General features: G+C 39.2%; 1 protein-coding gene across 6 annotated transcripts in view; it reads left to right on the top strand.

The window, feature by feature from the left end:
* Positions 1–13,287, top strand: part of LOC132827769 (endonuclease V-like) — a 110,923-nt gene that overhangs the window by 20,624 nt on the left and 77,012 nt on the right. For all 6 annotated transcript variants that reach the window (XR_009646040.1, XM_060844471.1, XM_060844472.1 and 3 more), the window contains exon 5: positions 2,107–2,219. Coding sequence is in view for 5 of the 6 variants with exons in the window: in XM_060844471.1 (XP_060700454.1) it covers positions 2,107–2,219 (113 nt within the window). In the remaining variant the exon portion in view is untranslated. The remainder of the gene's footprint in view (positions 1–2,106; positions 2,220–13,287) is intronic.

Genomic DNA, 13,287 nt, shown 5'->3' with positions numbered 1-13,287 from the left:
GGGAACAAGGTGCAGAGTTGAATGATCAGCCATGATTATATTTGAATGGCTTGCTAGACATTTCAGGGTGAAGTTAAGGGTCAGTCACATTTTCCTGAGTTTTCTTTTCTTTTTCTGATGTGCCAGTGAAGAATGAAGCTTCGGAGCCTCGCCATCTTTGTTGACTGATCAGGACACGATGGGAAGAAAGGCTGTAAATGTTTGAATCGGAGATGTATTATTGTACAATCAAATTTTGGCAATTAGTGTTTTCTTTTGCTTATATTTTGTATGGATTTTCCAAAATACCTTGGGGTTCTTCAATGTATTTTTCACAGATGCAAAAAAATAGTGTACACAGCATTTCTTTATAATTCCTCACACAATAATTTCTTTGTGCATTAAGAAAGTGTGCAGGACAATAGCTGAATTTTTTCCGATTTAAAGAAGAAATCATGGCTCATTCTCATCTCCTTGTGCCTCAATAAGATATTGGCAGAGTTGTAGGATATAGTTAACAGCCTTCTGATGTCGTAGATAATGCTGTGTGAACGAAAGACTTAAAGGAAGAGGCAAATAATTTCAAAATTGAAATCTTTGTAAAATTTATAAAAAGTGAAGGGAACACTTTTTCTACAGGTATAGTCTTTGTTTGAATAAGAAGGCAAGACTATTGAAAGTACATTGCTTTTACAATAGTTTGTTTTCTAACTTTTTTAAACAATGGGCTCTGTATATCCACATCTGTTAGGTACTGTTAGGTTGACTGGTGACATTCCCTCTGAAACTTTAATTTCAGTTTGATCTACAGCAAATTCAAAGCCACCTGTTCTTGGGAAGCCACAAAGTTGGTTGGTGGAACTCCACAGAACTGATAAAATTAATTTATTTTTTATAAGGTCAAAGATAATTTTTCAATGGATTTTTTTTGTTTGCAATATGTCAAATGAAAGAGTTTTTTTGACAAAAAAGCAGCACCTTGGATTTTTCCTCTGTGCCAATTTGTCATCATAAGAGCGAGAATTTCTCTGTTTCTTATAAGAATAGTAGGTTAGTTGTGAGCAGACGTTTACAGTGACTCAGCCTCCTGTCATAGGTTATGTCCACAGTGAGTTCATTTTTGCACATAAACCCAAATTGACTCATCTTCCGTTTGCTGTTACTGCACACCCCATGAGAACCACCTGACTGTGAAATGACTTGGCCAGGCTGGTTTTTAACACATTGGCAACTTGATGATCCAGTTTAATTCAAGAAAGTGTGAAATGATGCATTTTGATAGAAAGACTAAGAAGAAGCAATACAAACAATTTTAAAAGGAGCTTAGGAATGGAAATACCTGGACATAGTTAAATTTTGAAGGTGGCTAGATAGATTGGAAAAAGTGTGCTTAAAAAGGTTTGTCTCTTTGGCTTTATAATGAGAGGTAAAGATATCAGAAGGAAGGAAGTTATGTAAAATTATTATAAAACAGTGGTTAGGCCTCATCTGGAATATTAGGTGCATTTATTGACACTACACTGAAGGTAGAATGGCTCAGTCTTGGAGAGAGTGCTGAAGAGATTTACCAATGTGATACCTGGTTTGCAGCTTCTGTTATGGATGAGTTAGTGGATTGATCTTGGATGGATAAGTGAAGCTTAATGAAGCAGAGAAGGTTGAGAGAAGATTTAATGGAGATGTTCAAAACCCTGAGATGTTTTGATGGAATGAAAAAGGTGAAATTGTTTCTAGTAGCTGAGGATCATTAACCAAGAGACAAAAATTTAAGTTAATTAGCAAAAGATAAGGAGAATTGCATTACACAGTGAATTGTTCTGTTATGCCTGAAACAGTGGTGGAAGCAGATTCAATAATAACGTACAAAAGGGAATACTTGAAGGAGAAAAATATTGCAGGGATGGGAAAAGGTGAGGAAAAGGATGGATTGTATCAGTCTTTTAAAAAAGCAAGCACAGATTGAATTACCTTCCCCTACTGCATTATGTGTATGTAATCAGTAGTATATGCAGTGCCTTGGTACATTCGAAGAGTAACATACAAATAGCAAAGGTTAGTTACACACAGACAGTATTCTACATAAATTACATGAGTGTTTCTTATCTCTCTCTCATTTTTGGTTAACAGAATTCGGTGTGGCCTGTCACTTAGGTGTCCTTACAGATTTGCCCTGTGTAGGGGTTGCCAAGAACCTTTTGCATGTGAGTGGTCTGGAAGAGAAAGATTCGCTGAAGGAAAAGGTATGAAAGAACTATCCAGCACGCACCTAGGAGTGTAGCTACATTGAAATATCACATATCACTGAAGTTATATACCTGAAACCATCCATACAGGAGTTTCAATTTGAATTCAATCTGACTGTGGCATCATTTATAATTACAAAAGCAATGCAGAAGAAAATAGTTCTTCAGTAAAGATGACAGCATTAGTACCCCTAAAGTGCAATAAATCCAAATATTGAAGAGAGGACTTTAGCACAAACATTCATAAGATGATCACATTGCAGTTTTGCAGTTTATTTTGAGAGTATATTGAATGATTAAATCTTTGAGCATTCTTTACACTATGCCTGTGTCTGCAAACTCTATAAATATTTCATAGATCCCCACAGATGTGATCTACATTACTCAGCTACAGGTGGTCCCATTGCCAAGTACCATTTTGCTTTGAAATTCAGCATTGGTTGATGTACAAAAATAAAGCTTGCTCTGTTTTTGCATTGGTCTATAAGTATGTTATCAGTTAGTCCTGATAAAGGTATAGTCGCCTTAATCCCAGAGGACCATTGGGGTGCTCTTTTATGAGAGAGAGATGACAGTTTAGCTTGAAGATCACCGTGCCTCAGGTGAAAAGAGAGTTTGAAAAGGAGAGTCTGCCCTGGTACTCTCAGCTGGTGCAGGAATTGAGCTCATGCTGTTGGCATCACAAACCAGAAGTGCAGCTAACTGACCCCCAAATAGAATCCATAAGTAATTATATTTAAATTTTTCCAATTTAGGTCATTGAATCCCAAAGTTAAATTAGCTACCAATTCACTGCTGTCTCAGATCTACTTTGAATGTTTTGCTGGAGTGTTGAAGTAAATTTACACAATGACCGTTTACCTGCTGAACCTGAGCACTAGACTCAGAGTCATAGAGCACAGAAACAGACCCTTCGGTCCAACTCGTCCATACTGATCAAGTTTCCCAAGTTAATCTAGTCCTACTTGCCTGCACTTGGCCCGTATCCCTCTAAGCCTTTCCTATTCATGTACCTGCCCAAATGTCTTTGAATTATTGTACCTGCATCTACCACTTGCTCTGGCAGTTTATTCCACACAGGGCCCACCTTCTGTCTGTGAAAAAGTTGCCTTTCAGGTCCCTTTAAAATTTTTTCTCCTGTCACCTTAAATCCATGCCCCCTGGTTTTGAACGCCCCCACCATAGGGAAAAGGCTTTTGCTACTTGCATATCTAGAACATAGAACAGTACAGCACAGAACAGGCCCTTCAGCCCACGATGTTGTGCCGACCACTGATCCTCATGTGTGCACCCTCACATTTCTGTGACAATTTCTATGCCCTCATGATTTTGTAAATCTCTGTCAGGTCATCCCTCAACATCCTATGCTCCAATGAAAAAAGTACCAGGCTATCCAGCCTCTCTCTCTAACTCGGACCCTCAAGTCCCTACAACATCCTTGTAAATCTTTTCTGAACCTCTATGACTGGGTGGCAGAAAAGTAGTTTCACCAATATCCTGTACAACCTAAACATAACATCACGACTCCTACTCTCTAAGGTCTGAGCAATGAAGGCAAGCATGCTAACACCTTCTTGACCACTGGGTAAAAAATGAGGTCTGCAGATGCTGGAGATCACAGCTGAAAATGTGTTGCTGGTTAAAGCACAGCAGGTTAGGCAGCATCCAAGGAATAGGAAATTCGACGTTTCGGGCATTCCTGATGAAGGGCTTATGCCCGAAACGTCGAATTTCCTATTCCTTGGATGCTGCCTGACCTGCTGTGCTTTAACCAGCAACGCATTTTCAACCTTCTTGACCACCCTGTCTAACTATGATGCAATGTTCAAGGAACTATTTACCTGAACCCTTGGGTCTATGTTCGACAACACTTTCCAAGGCCCTACCATTAACTGTATAAATCCTGTCCTTGTTTGTTTTACCAAAATGAAATACCTGACATTTATCCAAATTAAACTCCATTTGCCACTCCTCAGCCCATTGGCCCAATTGATCAAGATCTCTTTGTAATCTTAGATAACCTTCTTCACAGTCGACTATACCATCAATCTTGGTGTGATCCACAAACTTACTGATCATTCCTCCTAAATTCTTATCCAAATCATTGATAAAAATGACGAACAACAGTGAATCCAGCACCGAGCCCTGCAGAACACCACTGGTCACAGGCCTCCAGCATGAAAAACAACCCTCTACTACCATCTCCTTGTCTCCTACCATCAAGCCAATTTTGTATCCAGTTAACAAGTTGTCCCTGAATCCCTAGGAGCAACTCCAACTGATGGAAAGTGTTTTCCCTTTGATCGGCTTTATGCCACAGTTGATCAATTGCTGCCTCATGTCAAGGACAGCTACTCTTGCCTCACTTGTAGAATTCAGTTCCTAAAGCTGAAATGATATCTGGAACTAGGTCGCAATGGTTAAACCAAAAATGAGCATTGGTGATCAAGTAATCATTAATCAAGTACCATTTGATTGCATTGTTGACAACAGTTTCCACCACTTGACTGATGATTGGGAATAGAAAAATAGTGATTGGATTTATCCTATGTTTTATGGACAGGATGTTCCTAGACAAGTTTCCATTCTGTTGGGTTCAGAAGATGTGTGTTATTGACTATGGATGATCCTAGGAGTTCAGGTCTTCAGTACTGCAATTGGAATGTGGTCATAATCCATAGTTCGTTGCTTTAGCAAAATGCTATTGTCTAACAGTTAGATTTGAATTAATTGTCTTTTCCCTAGGATGGGGGATTTCAAGACTAGAAGGCACATTTTTAAGGTGAGAGGAGAGAAATCTAAAAAAGACATGAGGCAAATCTATTACACCGAGGGTGGTTTGCATGTAGAATAAACTTCTTGAGCAAGCAGTGGATGTGGGTACAGTTACAATGGTTAAAAGACATTTGGACAAATACATGAATCAGAAAGGTTTGGAGGAATATGGGCCAGGAGCAGGCAGATGGGATTAGTTTAGTTTGGGATTATGTTTAGCATGGACTGATTAGACTGAAGGGTCTATTTCTGTGCTGTATGACTCTATGATCACGTGAATTAACTTTAAGCAATATGATTAATGTAGAAGTTTTACTAAACAAATTACTGTTTAGGCAGTAATTTGGTAACATCAAAATTTGAACTGATCGGTAGAATTCAGCTTTGAAACTCTACAAAAGCTTATGTTTATGTCAACTTAGATGTAAGAACTTTTTTTTCCCCTGGAACACAATGGATCTCATTTCTGAAGATTCTGTTGAAAGGTCATCAACCTGAAATGTTAACATTTTCTCAGTCCTGGATGCTACCTGACTTGTTGTGTATTTCTAGTATTTTCTGCGTTTATTTCAGGTTTTCAGTACCCAGTGTATTTTCCTTTTTTGCTTTCGACTTCATTTATATCACATGGTTTCTTATGATAACACAGGGGAAATCTGCTGCCAGTCTTTCAAGGAACAATACAAGAGATCACCTATTGTGCATTATGGACAAAGTGTTAAAATAGGACCATTTCAGAAGCATTACACCTGCTCTCTGAAATTAGCAGATAGGTGCAATGATGTGAAAAATTACTTTGTACCGCTGTAAGGTGGAAAAGGGTGAAAAATGTGTTGAAGTCTGAGATTAGATTCCCAATGACACCAAGGTGAAGTTTGGCATTGTGGGATAATGTTACTTAAAAGAAGTTCTGGGACATACATATTAATGAACCAAAACCTGCAACCCATTCTAAAAAGATGAAAGACTTAACAGCAGTCTAGGTTTGTTCAATATATCATTTCAGTTACATGACACACTCATCTTTCGTTATAAATTCTGTGTCTTATGATCCTGGATCCACAGCCACCTGATGAAGGAGCAGCTGCCCGAAAGTTAGTGCTCCCAGATAAACCTCTCGGACTGTAACCTGGTGGTGTGTGATTTTTAACATTTGTGGTACAAGATAGACAGTTTCTTGAACAATAGGAGAATCAATGGTTACATGGAAAGTTGCATGTGAGGAATGGCAGAGCAGACTTGAGGAGCCAGGCAGCCTATTCTTGATCCTATTTTTTATGATCTTATGAAATAATTGTTGGTGAGTTTTGAGAAGATTTGTAGCTCAGTTTGAGGTTCTGAATGTAGGTTTGCTCGCTGAGCTGGAAGTTTTGTTTTCAGATGTTTTGTCACCATACTAGGTAACATCTTCAGTGAGCCTCCAGATGAAGCACTGGTGGTATAGCCCGCTTTCTGTTTGTATGTTTGGGTTTCCTTAGGTTAGTGATGCCATTTCCTATGGTGATATCATTTCCTGCGGTTATGTCATTTCCTGTACTTTTTCTCGGGGGGGGAGTGTGGTCATTGTCTTTGTTGATATAGTTCCGGTTGGAATGCCCTGCTTCTCGAAGTTCTTGTGCGTATCTCTGTTTGGCTTGTCCTAGGATGGATGTGTTGTCCCAGTCGAAATGATGTCCTTCCTTATCTGTATGTCAGGCAGAAAACTAGCCACCAGGATACATGAGCATCAACTAGCCACAAAAGGACATGACCCACTCTCACGCGTATCCTTACATACGGTTGAGGAAGGACTCCACTTCGACTGGGACAACACATACATTCTAGGACAGGCCAAACAGAGACATGCGCGAGAACTTAAGCATGGCATTCCAACTGGAACTCTATCAACCCAGCATATAAATAGAAAGTGGGCTACACCACCAGTGCTTCATCCGGAGGTTCACTGAAGATGATATCTAGTATGGAGACGAAACGTCTGAAAATAAACCTGCCAGCTCAGCAAGCAAACCTACATCCAGTAATTATTAATCTAACTGAAATTAAATGTTCTTACAACTAGTATTGATCCTTTTTGAGAGTGAGCAATTAGGGAAGTTTTAACTAATATATTTTAAACCAGCAGATACACAAAATATTGGTAAGTGGCAAACAGAACTCAGTAATTCAATGTGACTGGACATAGCTGGAAACTAAGGATACGTCATGAATTGGAAATATTAAAGAACTGGGGGAGAGAATGTGAACATCTGTGTTTGATAAAGTAAATGAGCAGAGAACTTAATTTTAAGTCTATGCAGGTGAATGGATTTTGATTGAGTTAAAATCTCATCTATAGACTTGGGGTCTTAAGAGGTGTTCCAGTTTATTAAACTTCATGGAATTCTTTTTAAAGATTCTGCTGCCATGAGAAATTCAATGGATATATAAAGTGCAGTTAATGTTCCAAAATGCTGTTGGCAAGGTCCTTGCAATTCCCATCCTCTGAATGACTGTAAATGCACTGTAAATTTCAATATTTTAAAGGCAGCAGTAGACAGATTCTTGACCACCAAGGAGATCCAAGAGTATTGGAGATATTTAGAAATGTGCAACTAAAAATCAGATCAGCCATGATCATATTGAATGACGGAGCTGGCTCAAAGGGCCGAATGGCCTGCTTTAGTTCCTTATTTATATGTTCGATGAGATCTTACAATGTAAATTAGTGAGTAAGTGTGTAAAATCTCCTAAGGGTACAGCATTACATTGATATGCATCATAAGGGAGTAATCTTAACAAAGTGTGATGAGTTAGAGTGAGGAGCAAAGAAGTTTCCAATAGATAAACTTGAAAAATAGATTTTAATTTAAGCTGTAATGTTGAGTACGTTGTCATCTCTCTTAACTTCTACTAAAATTTAATATCATAGTTTTATATGCAGAGTAACTTATGAATTGTTGTCAAGGTTAGAGGTCTGACTCGTGCCTATCTACGGTTACAGATCGACCACCTGTATCTACCACACTACACAGTTTTCTTCAGAAGGAAATGCATTACATAACATATAAGATACATTCATTATTTATTTATAGTATTGAGCTTATAATTTTTTTCTTGGTTGTGTGAATCACAATTAATTAAACACTAGTTTAGAATATTAATAACCTGTGATACTTAGAAATAGGCCATTTAGCTCAAGTAGTCAAGTTTGGTGCTTATCCTGCATACAGGCAGACCTCTGAATCTGATTTGCCCAGCCTGTAACCATATGCTACTATTTCCTTTACTTAATTTATTCTTAAATGATGACATGGTTTCTGTTTCACTCGTTAATTTGAGAACCATGTCATGTTTGCTAAACTTTTTGTCCATTCAAGTATCTAATGTTATCCTCTACCTCTGGACGACCTGTTACACCTTCAATTTTATTGTCATCTACAAATTGGACACCACTTCCTCTTGTCATAGGCCCAAATCATTGAAGAACACAATTGCTAGAAATCATCCCACAACGAACCCTGCTGAGCACCAATACCCACTACCAACCTTTGAGAAACTGATGTTGACATCTGTTTCTTCCCCTAACCAGTTTGGTCCCTTATTGAGACCAATTGAGACTCCTAAGTAAGACCAATTGTTTCCTATACATTAATTTGTCAAAGGCTTTCTAAGCATCCACTAAATATTGCATGACTGTATTTCACCATCCATAACATCTGCCACCATCTCGCAGAGCTCTCGCTAGGCTTGCTCAAGCTCAACTATCCTTTCTGAAATTCATGTTGATTATTTTAAATTATTTTCTCTTTGGTTAAGTATTTAGTAATTGCATCTTTAGTTAATAATTCAAGTTTTCTTTCTGCCACAGATGTTAAATTAATTGACCCATTGTCACCTGGGTTAACTTTCTTTGGAAAAAGAATACCACATTACATTGGTTACTTTCCTCTTCTCCCAGGCCATAACAGCCTCCATGCTGTGTTGTTATGCCAGTTTCCATCAACTGTTTTGCTGTTGGATAGGACCTTTATAAAATGAAATAATCTGATGCTGAGGCTGATTAAGAAGGAGGTAGTAATAAGTAGATCTGAATAAACCTTTTCTACAACACCTTTAGCTAAATACAAAGGATGTATAGATGAAAGAGGAAGTATATATGCTTTAAATGATCAAGATTTACAAAGTACCTGCCAATTTTTGTCCTCAAGCGACCTTGTAATAAGACCTTGTGTTTTATTTTCTGTGTTACGTCCAGTAATGAGTTTCTTTACAAGCCCGTCGGCAGGAATGTTTAATTTAGTCATTGCTGAGGAATAACAATACCTCTGAGCTGTTGATTACAAAATCACTTTTGTTCATAAATTTACTGTCAAACCAGTAAGACCTTACTTTAGGATCATTTTTGCAGCAAGGGAAATGGAAGGGTTACAGCAAAAAGAATTCTTAAAATTTCAGTCGCCATCTCATCCAGAATCCAAAGTATCACTTAGATGAAGCCACTTCAACTTTACTAATCTTTAAGTCTGGTGAATAAAAAGATTATTCTTTTTATGTTGCCATGGTGAACAAACTTTAAGGCATAACAATGTACTTTTGTGCATTTTCACTTTCCCTTTCTTCTCACTGTCTTGCCTGATAATTTAAAGTACTTGTCACGTCTTAGAACCATAGAATAGAATAAACCCATTCAACCCATTGATTTTTGTCAATGTTTTCCAGTAGCACTTAAGTTCGGTAGTCCCATTTTCCTACTCTTTCCTCATACGCCCACATTTTTTTCCTCAAGCACTTATCCAACTTGCTTTTGAAGGTGACAATTGAACCAATTTCCAGCACACTATATCAGGAAGGAGCAGGGGCATATTGTTTGTGCACTTGATAGCTTACATTTTGTGGATTGCCATCTGATGACAAATACTAAAGAGCAAGTGTAGTATTAAATAAGTTTCATAGCTCTTTAAGGTCTCCATATATTGTTTTACTCAGTGTTACCTCTTCTACTAGAACATAGAACATAGAAAAATACAGTGCAGTACAGGCCCTTTAGCCCTCGATGTTGCGCCGACCCAAGCCCACCTAACCTACACTAGCCCACTATCCTCCATATGACTATCCAATGCCCGTTTAAATGGCCATAAAGAGGGAGAGTCCACCACTGCTACTGGCAGGGCATTCCATGAACTCACAACTCGCTGAGTAAAGAATCTACCCCTAACATCTGTCCTATACCAACCTCCCCTTAATTTAAAGCTATGCCCCCTCGTAATAGCTGACTCCATACGTGGAAAGAGGTTCTCATTGTCAACCCTCTCTAAACCCCAATCATCTTGTACACCTCTATCAAGTCACCCCTAAACCTTCTTTTTCCTCATATGATCTTCCTACCATACCAGGCAACATCCTGGTAAACGTCCTCTGCACCCATTCCAGTGCCTCCACATCCTTCCTATAGTATGGCAACCAAAACTGCACACAATACTCCAGATGCGGCCGCACCAGAGTCTTATACAACTTCAACATGACCTCAGGACTCCGGAATTCAATTCCTCTACCAGTAAAAGCCAGTATGCCATATGCCTTCTTCACGGCACTATTTACCTGGGTGGCAACTTTCAGAGATCAGTGTACATGGACACCAAGATCCCTCTGCTCATCCACACTACCAAGTATCCGACCATTACCCCAGTACTCCATCTTCTTGTTACTCTTACCAAAGTGAATCACTTCACACTTAGCGACATTGAACTTCATTTGCCACCTTTCTGCCCAGCTCTGCAGCTTACCTATATCCTGCTGTAAACTGTCACATCCTTCCTCACTGTCAACAACTCCACCGATTTTTGTATCATCTGCAAACTTGTTCACCCAACCTTTTAGCCCCTCCTCCAGGTCATTTATAAAAATGACAAACAGCAATGGTCCCAAAACAGATCCTTGCGGAACACCGCTAGTAACTGCACTCCAAGATGAACCTTTACCATCAACTACTGCCCTCTGTCTTCTTCCAGCCAGCCAATTCCTAATCCAAACCTCTAACACACCCTCAATGCCACACCTCCATATTTTTTGCAGTAGCCTACCATGGCGAACCTTATCAAACGCCTTACTAAAATCCATATACACCACATCTACCACTTTACCCTCGTCCACCTCCTTAGTCACCTTCTCAAAGAATTCAATAAGGTTTGTGAGGCACGACCTGCCCTTCACAAAACCATGCTGACTATCCTTGATCACATTATTCCTATCCAGATGTTCATAAATCCTATCCCTTACAATTCTCTCTAAGACTTTGCCCACAACAGAAGTGAGACTCACCGGCCTATAGTTACTCGGGTTATCCCTACTCCCCTTCTTGAACAAGGGAACCACATTTGCTATCCTCCAGTCTTCTGGCACTATTCCTGTAGATAACAAGAACATAAAAATCAAGGCCAATGGCTCTGCAATCTCCTCTCTTGCTTCCCAGAGAATCCTAGGATAAATGCCATCAGGCCCAGGGGACTTATCTATTTTCACCCTTTCCAGTATTTCCAACACCTCTTCTCTACATACCTCAAAGCCATCCATTCTAATTAATTGTGACTCAATATTCACATCGGCAACAATGTCCTGTTCCTGAGTGAATACTGACGAAAAGTATTCATTCAGTGTCTCTCCAATCTCTTCAGCCTCCATGCACAACTTCCCACTACTATCCTGGCCCTTTACATGCTGCTTTGCTGGTCTTAATTAGGTTAGGTTAGTTGTCAAGGGTAACACTGGAATTTTTTTTATATCAACATTGGAATGTAAGAGGAAGTTTTGAATTAGATTCACCAGGTTACTCATTCATCTTATCAACTAAGCATTTGAAGACCAGTTGTGACAGACACCAAAGAACAATTTGTTTCTTTTAGAGAAACAATTTGTACTTTCATTGTTTCCAAACCAGGCCACATTTGTCTTAACAACTTGTTTAACTATTTCAGTTATTATATCACAGGAGTATTGCTTTTCTCCCCCATGGCCATTATGCAACTTCTTGCCCTGTCATTGCAAATCCCACCAATCCTAATTAGTTTTCTTCTCTTATTTAGAGCCAGATCCAAACTGGTAGCGATATAGTTTTGCTAGCAGACTGGCAATCCAGGGACTTGGCGTAATTATCTAGAAACGTTAATTAAAATCTGACCAGAACAGGTGGGAAATTTAAATGTGATTAATTAAATGAATTTGGAATTAAACTGTTTGTGTCAGTAGTATCACTTTAGTAGCAATAATGGTGATCATGAAACTTTTGGATCATTGTAAAAGCCCATCTGAATTACTAACATCCTTTCGGGATGGGAATATGATCTGACCTGTATGTAATCCCCATAACTGCCTTTTGAAATAGCTTAGAAGACAGTGAGTTGTATAAAACCACAACAAAGAATTATAAGAATAAAACTGGATAGCCCCCCATCCCCCTCCTCAATAATTGAGCTAGGTACTGCATACAACAAAGGCACACCCATTACAGTCAGCCCTTCAAAATCCTTCTCACTAATATCAAAGCTTCTGTGCCACATTAGGGATAGCTATTCAGTATTAACCAAGCAACAGCTTGGTAAAGTCACACACATAATCAAGCTTACAGGTAATGTCTTTGACTTCTCCATCATCATCACTGGGTGTGTCCTGTCCCATATCCGTTAGACGTGGTAGTACTGTGGTATATGGGGTCCAGAGTGAATGGCTGTGGGACTTACCAAGATTGATTCTGGAACCCATGGCATCGGGTCCTAGAGGGTCAAGAAAGCCTCTTGCTGATTATGACCTACCACGCTGCTCACTTTGATGAATCAGTACTCCTCACATGTTGAACATCACTTGGAAGAGAAACTGAAGGGCATAACTGAATGTACTATGGGTGGGTGCTCACAGTGACTTGGGTACACCACTACCGGTTGAACAAGCTGAATTCTGTAGGACATGTCTGTCATACTGGCCTTTTGGCAGATGGTGAAAGCCATGAAGGCATGAGTGAGACTTTGTGAGACATTAGCAGAATTATATTGTACCAGAACCTGTAACTTAATGACCTGGCATATCGCTCACTCTAACATTATCATCCATTAGTGAAACAGTTCTAGTCCAATGAGAAGTGTAGAAGAATATGCTAAAAACACGCAAGGTGAAGCAACAATGCAGGACTACATGGATGCTGTGCAATGGAAGCAACAGAAGACAGGCAAAGCTAAATGAGCACAGCCAGTCGATAAGATCAAAGTTTTGCAGGTTAGCCACATTGAGTCATGACTATGGTTGACAATTAAACAACTAACCA

This window comes from Hemiscyllium ocellatum, chromosome 25, assembly GCF_020745735.1.
Source record: "Hemiscyllium ocellatum isolate sHemOce1 chromosome 25, sHemOce1.pat.X.cur, whole genome shotgun sequence".
Lineage (NCBI taxonomy): Eukaryota > Metazoa > Chordata > Chondrichthyes > Orectolobiformes > Hemiscylliidae > Hemiscyllium > Hemiscyllium ocellatum.
The sequence above is the reverse complement of the archived record's forward strand: the minus strand, read 5'-3'. Positions and strand labels throughout refer to the sequence as shown.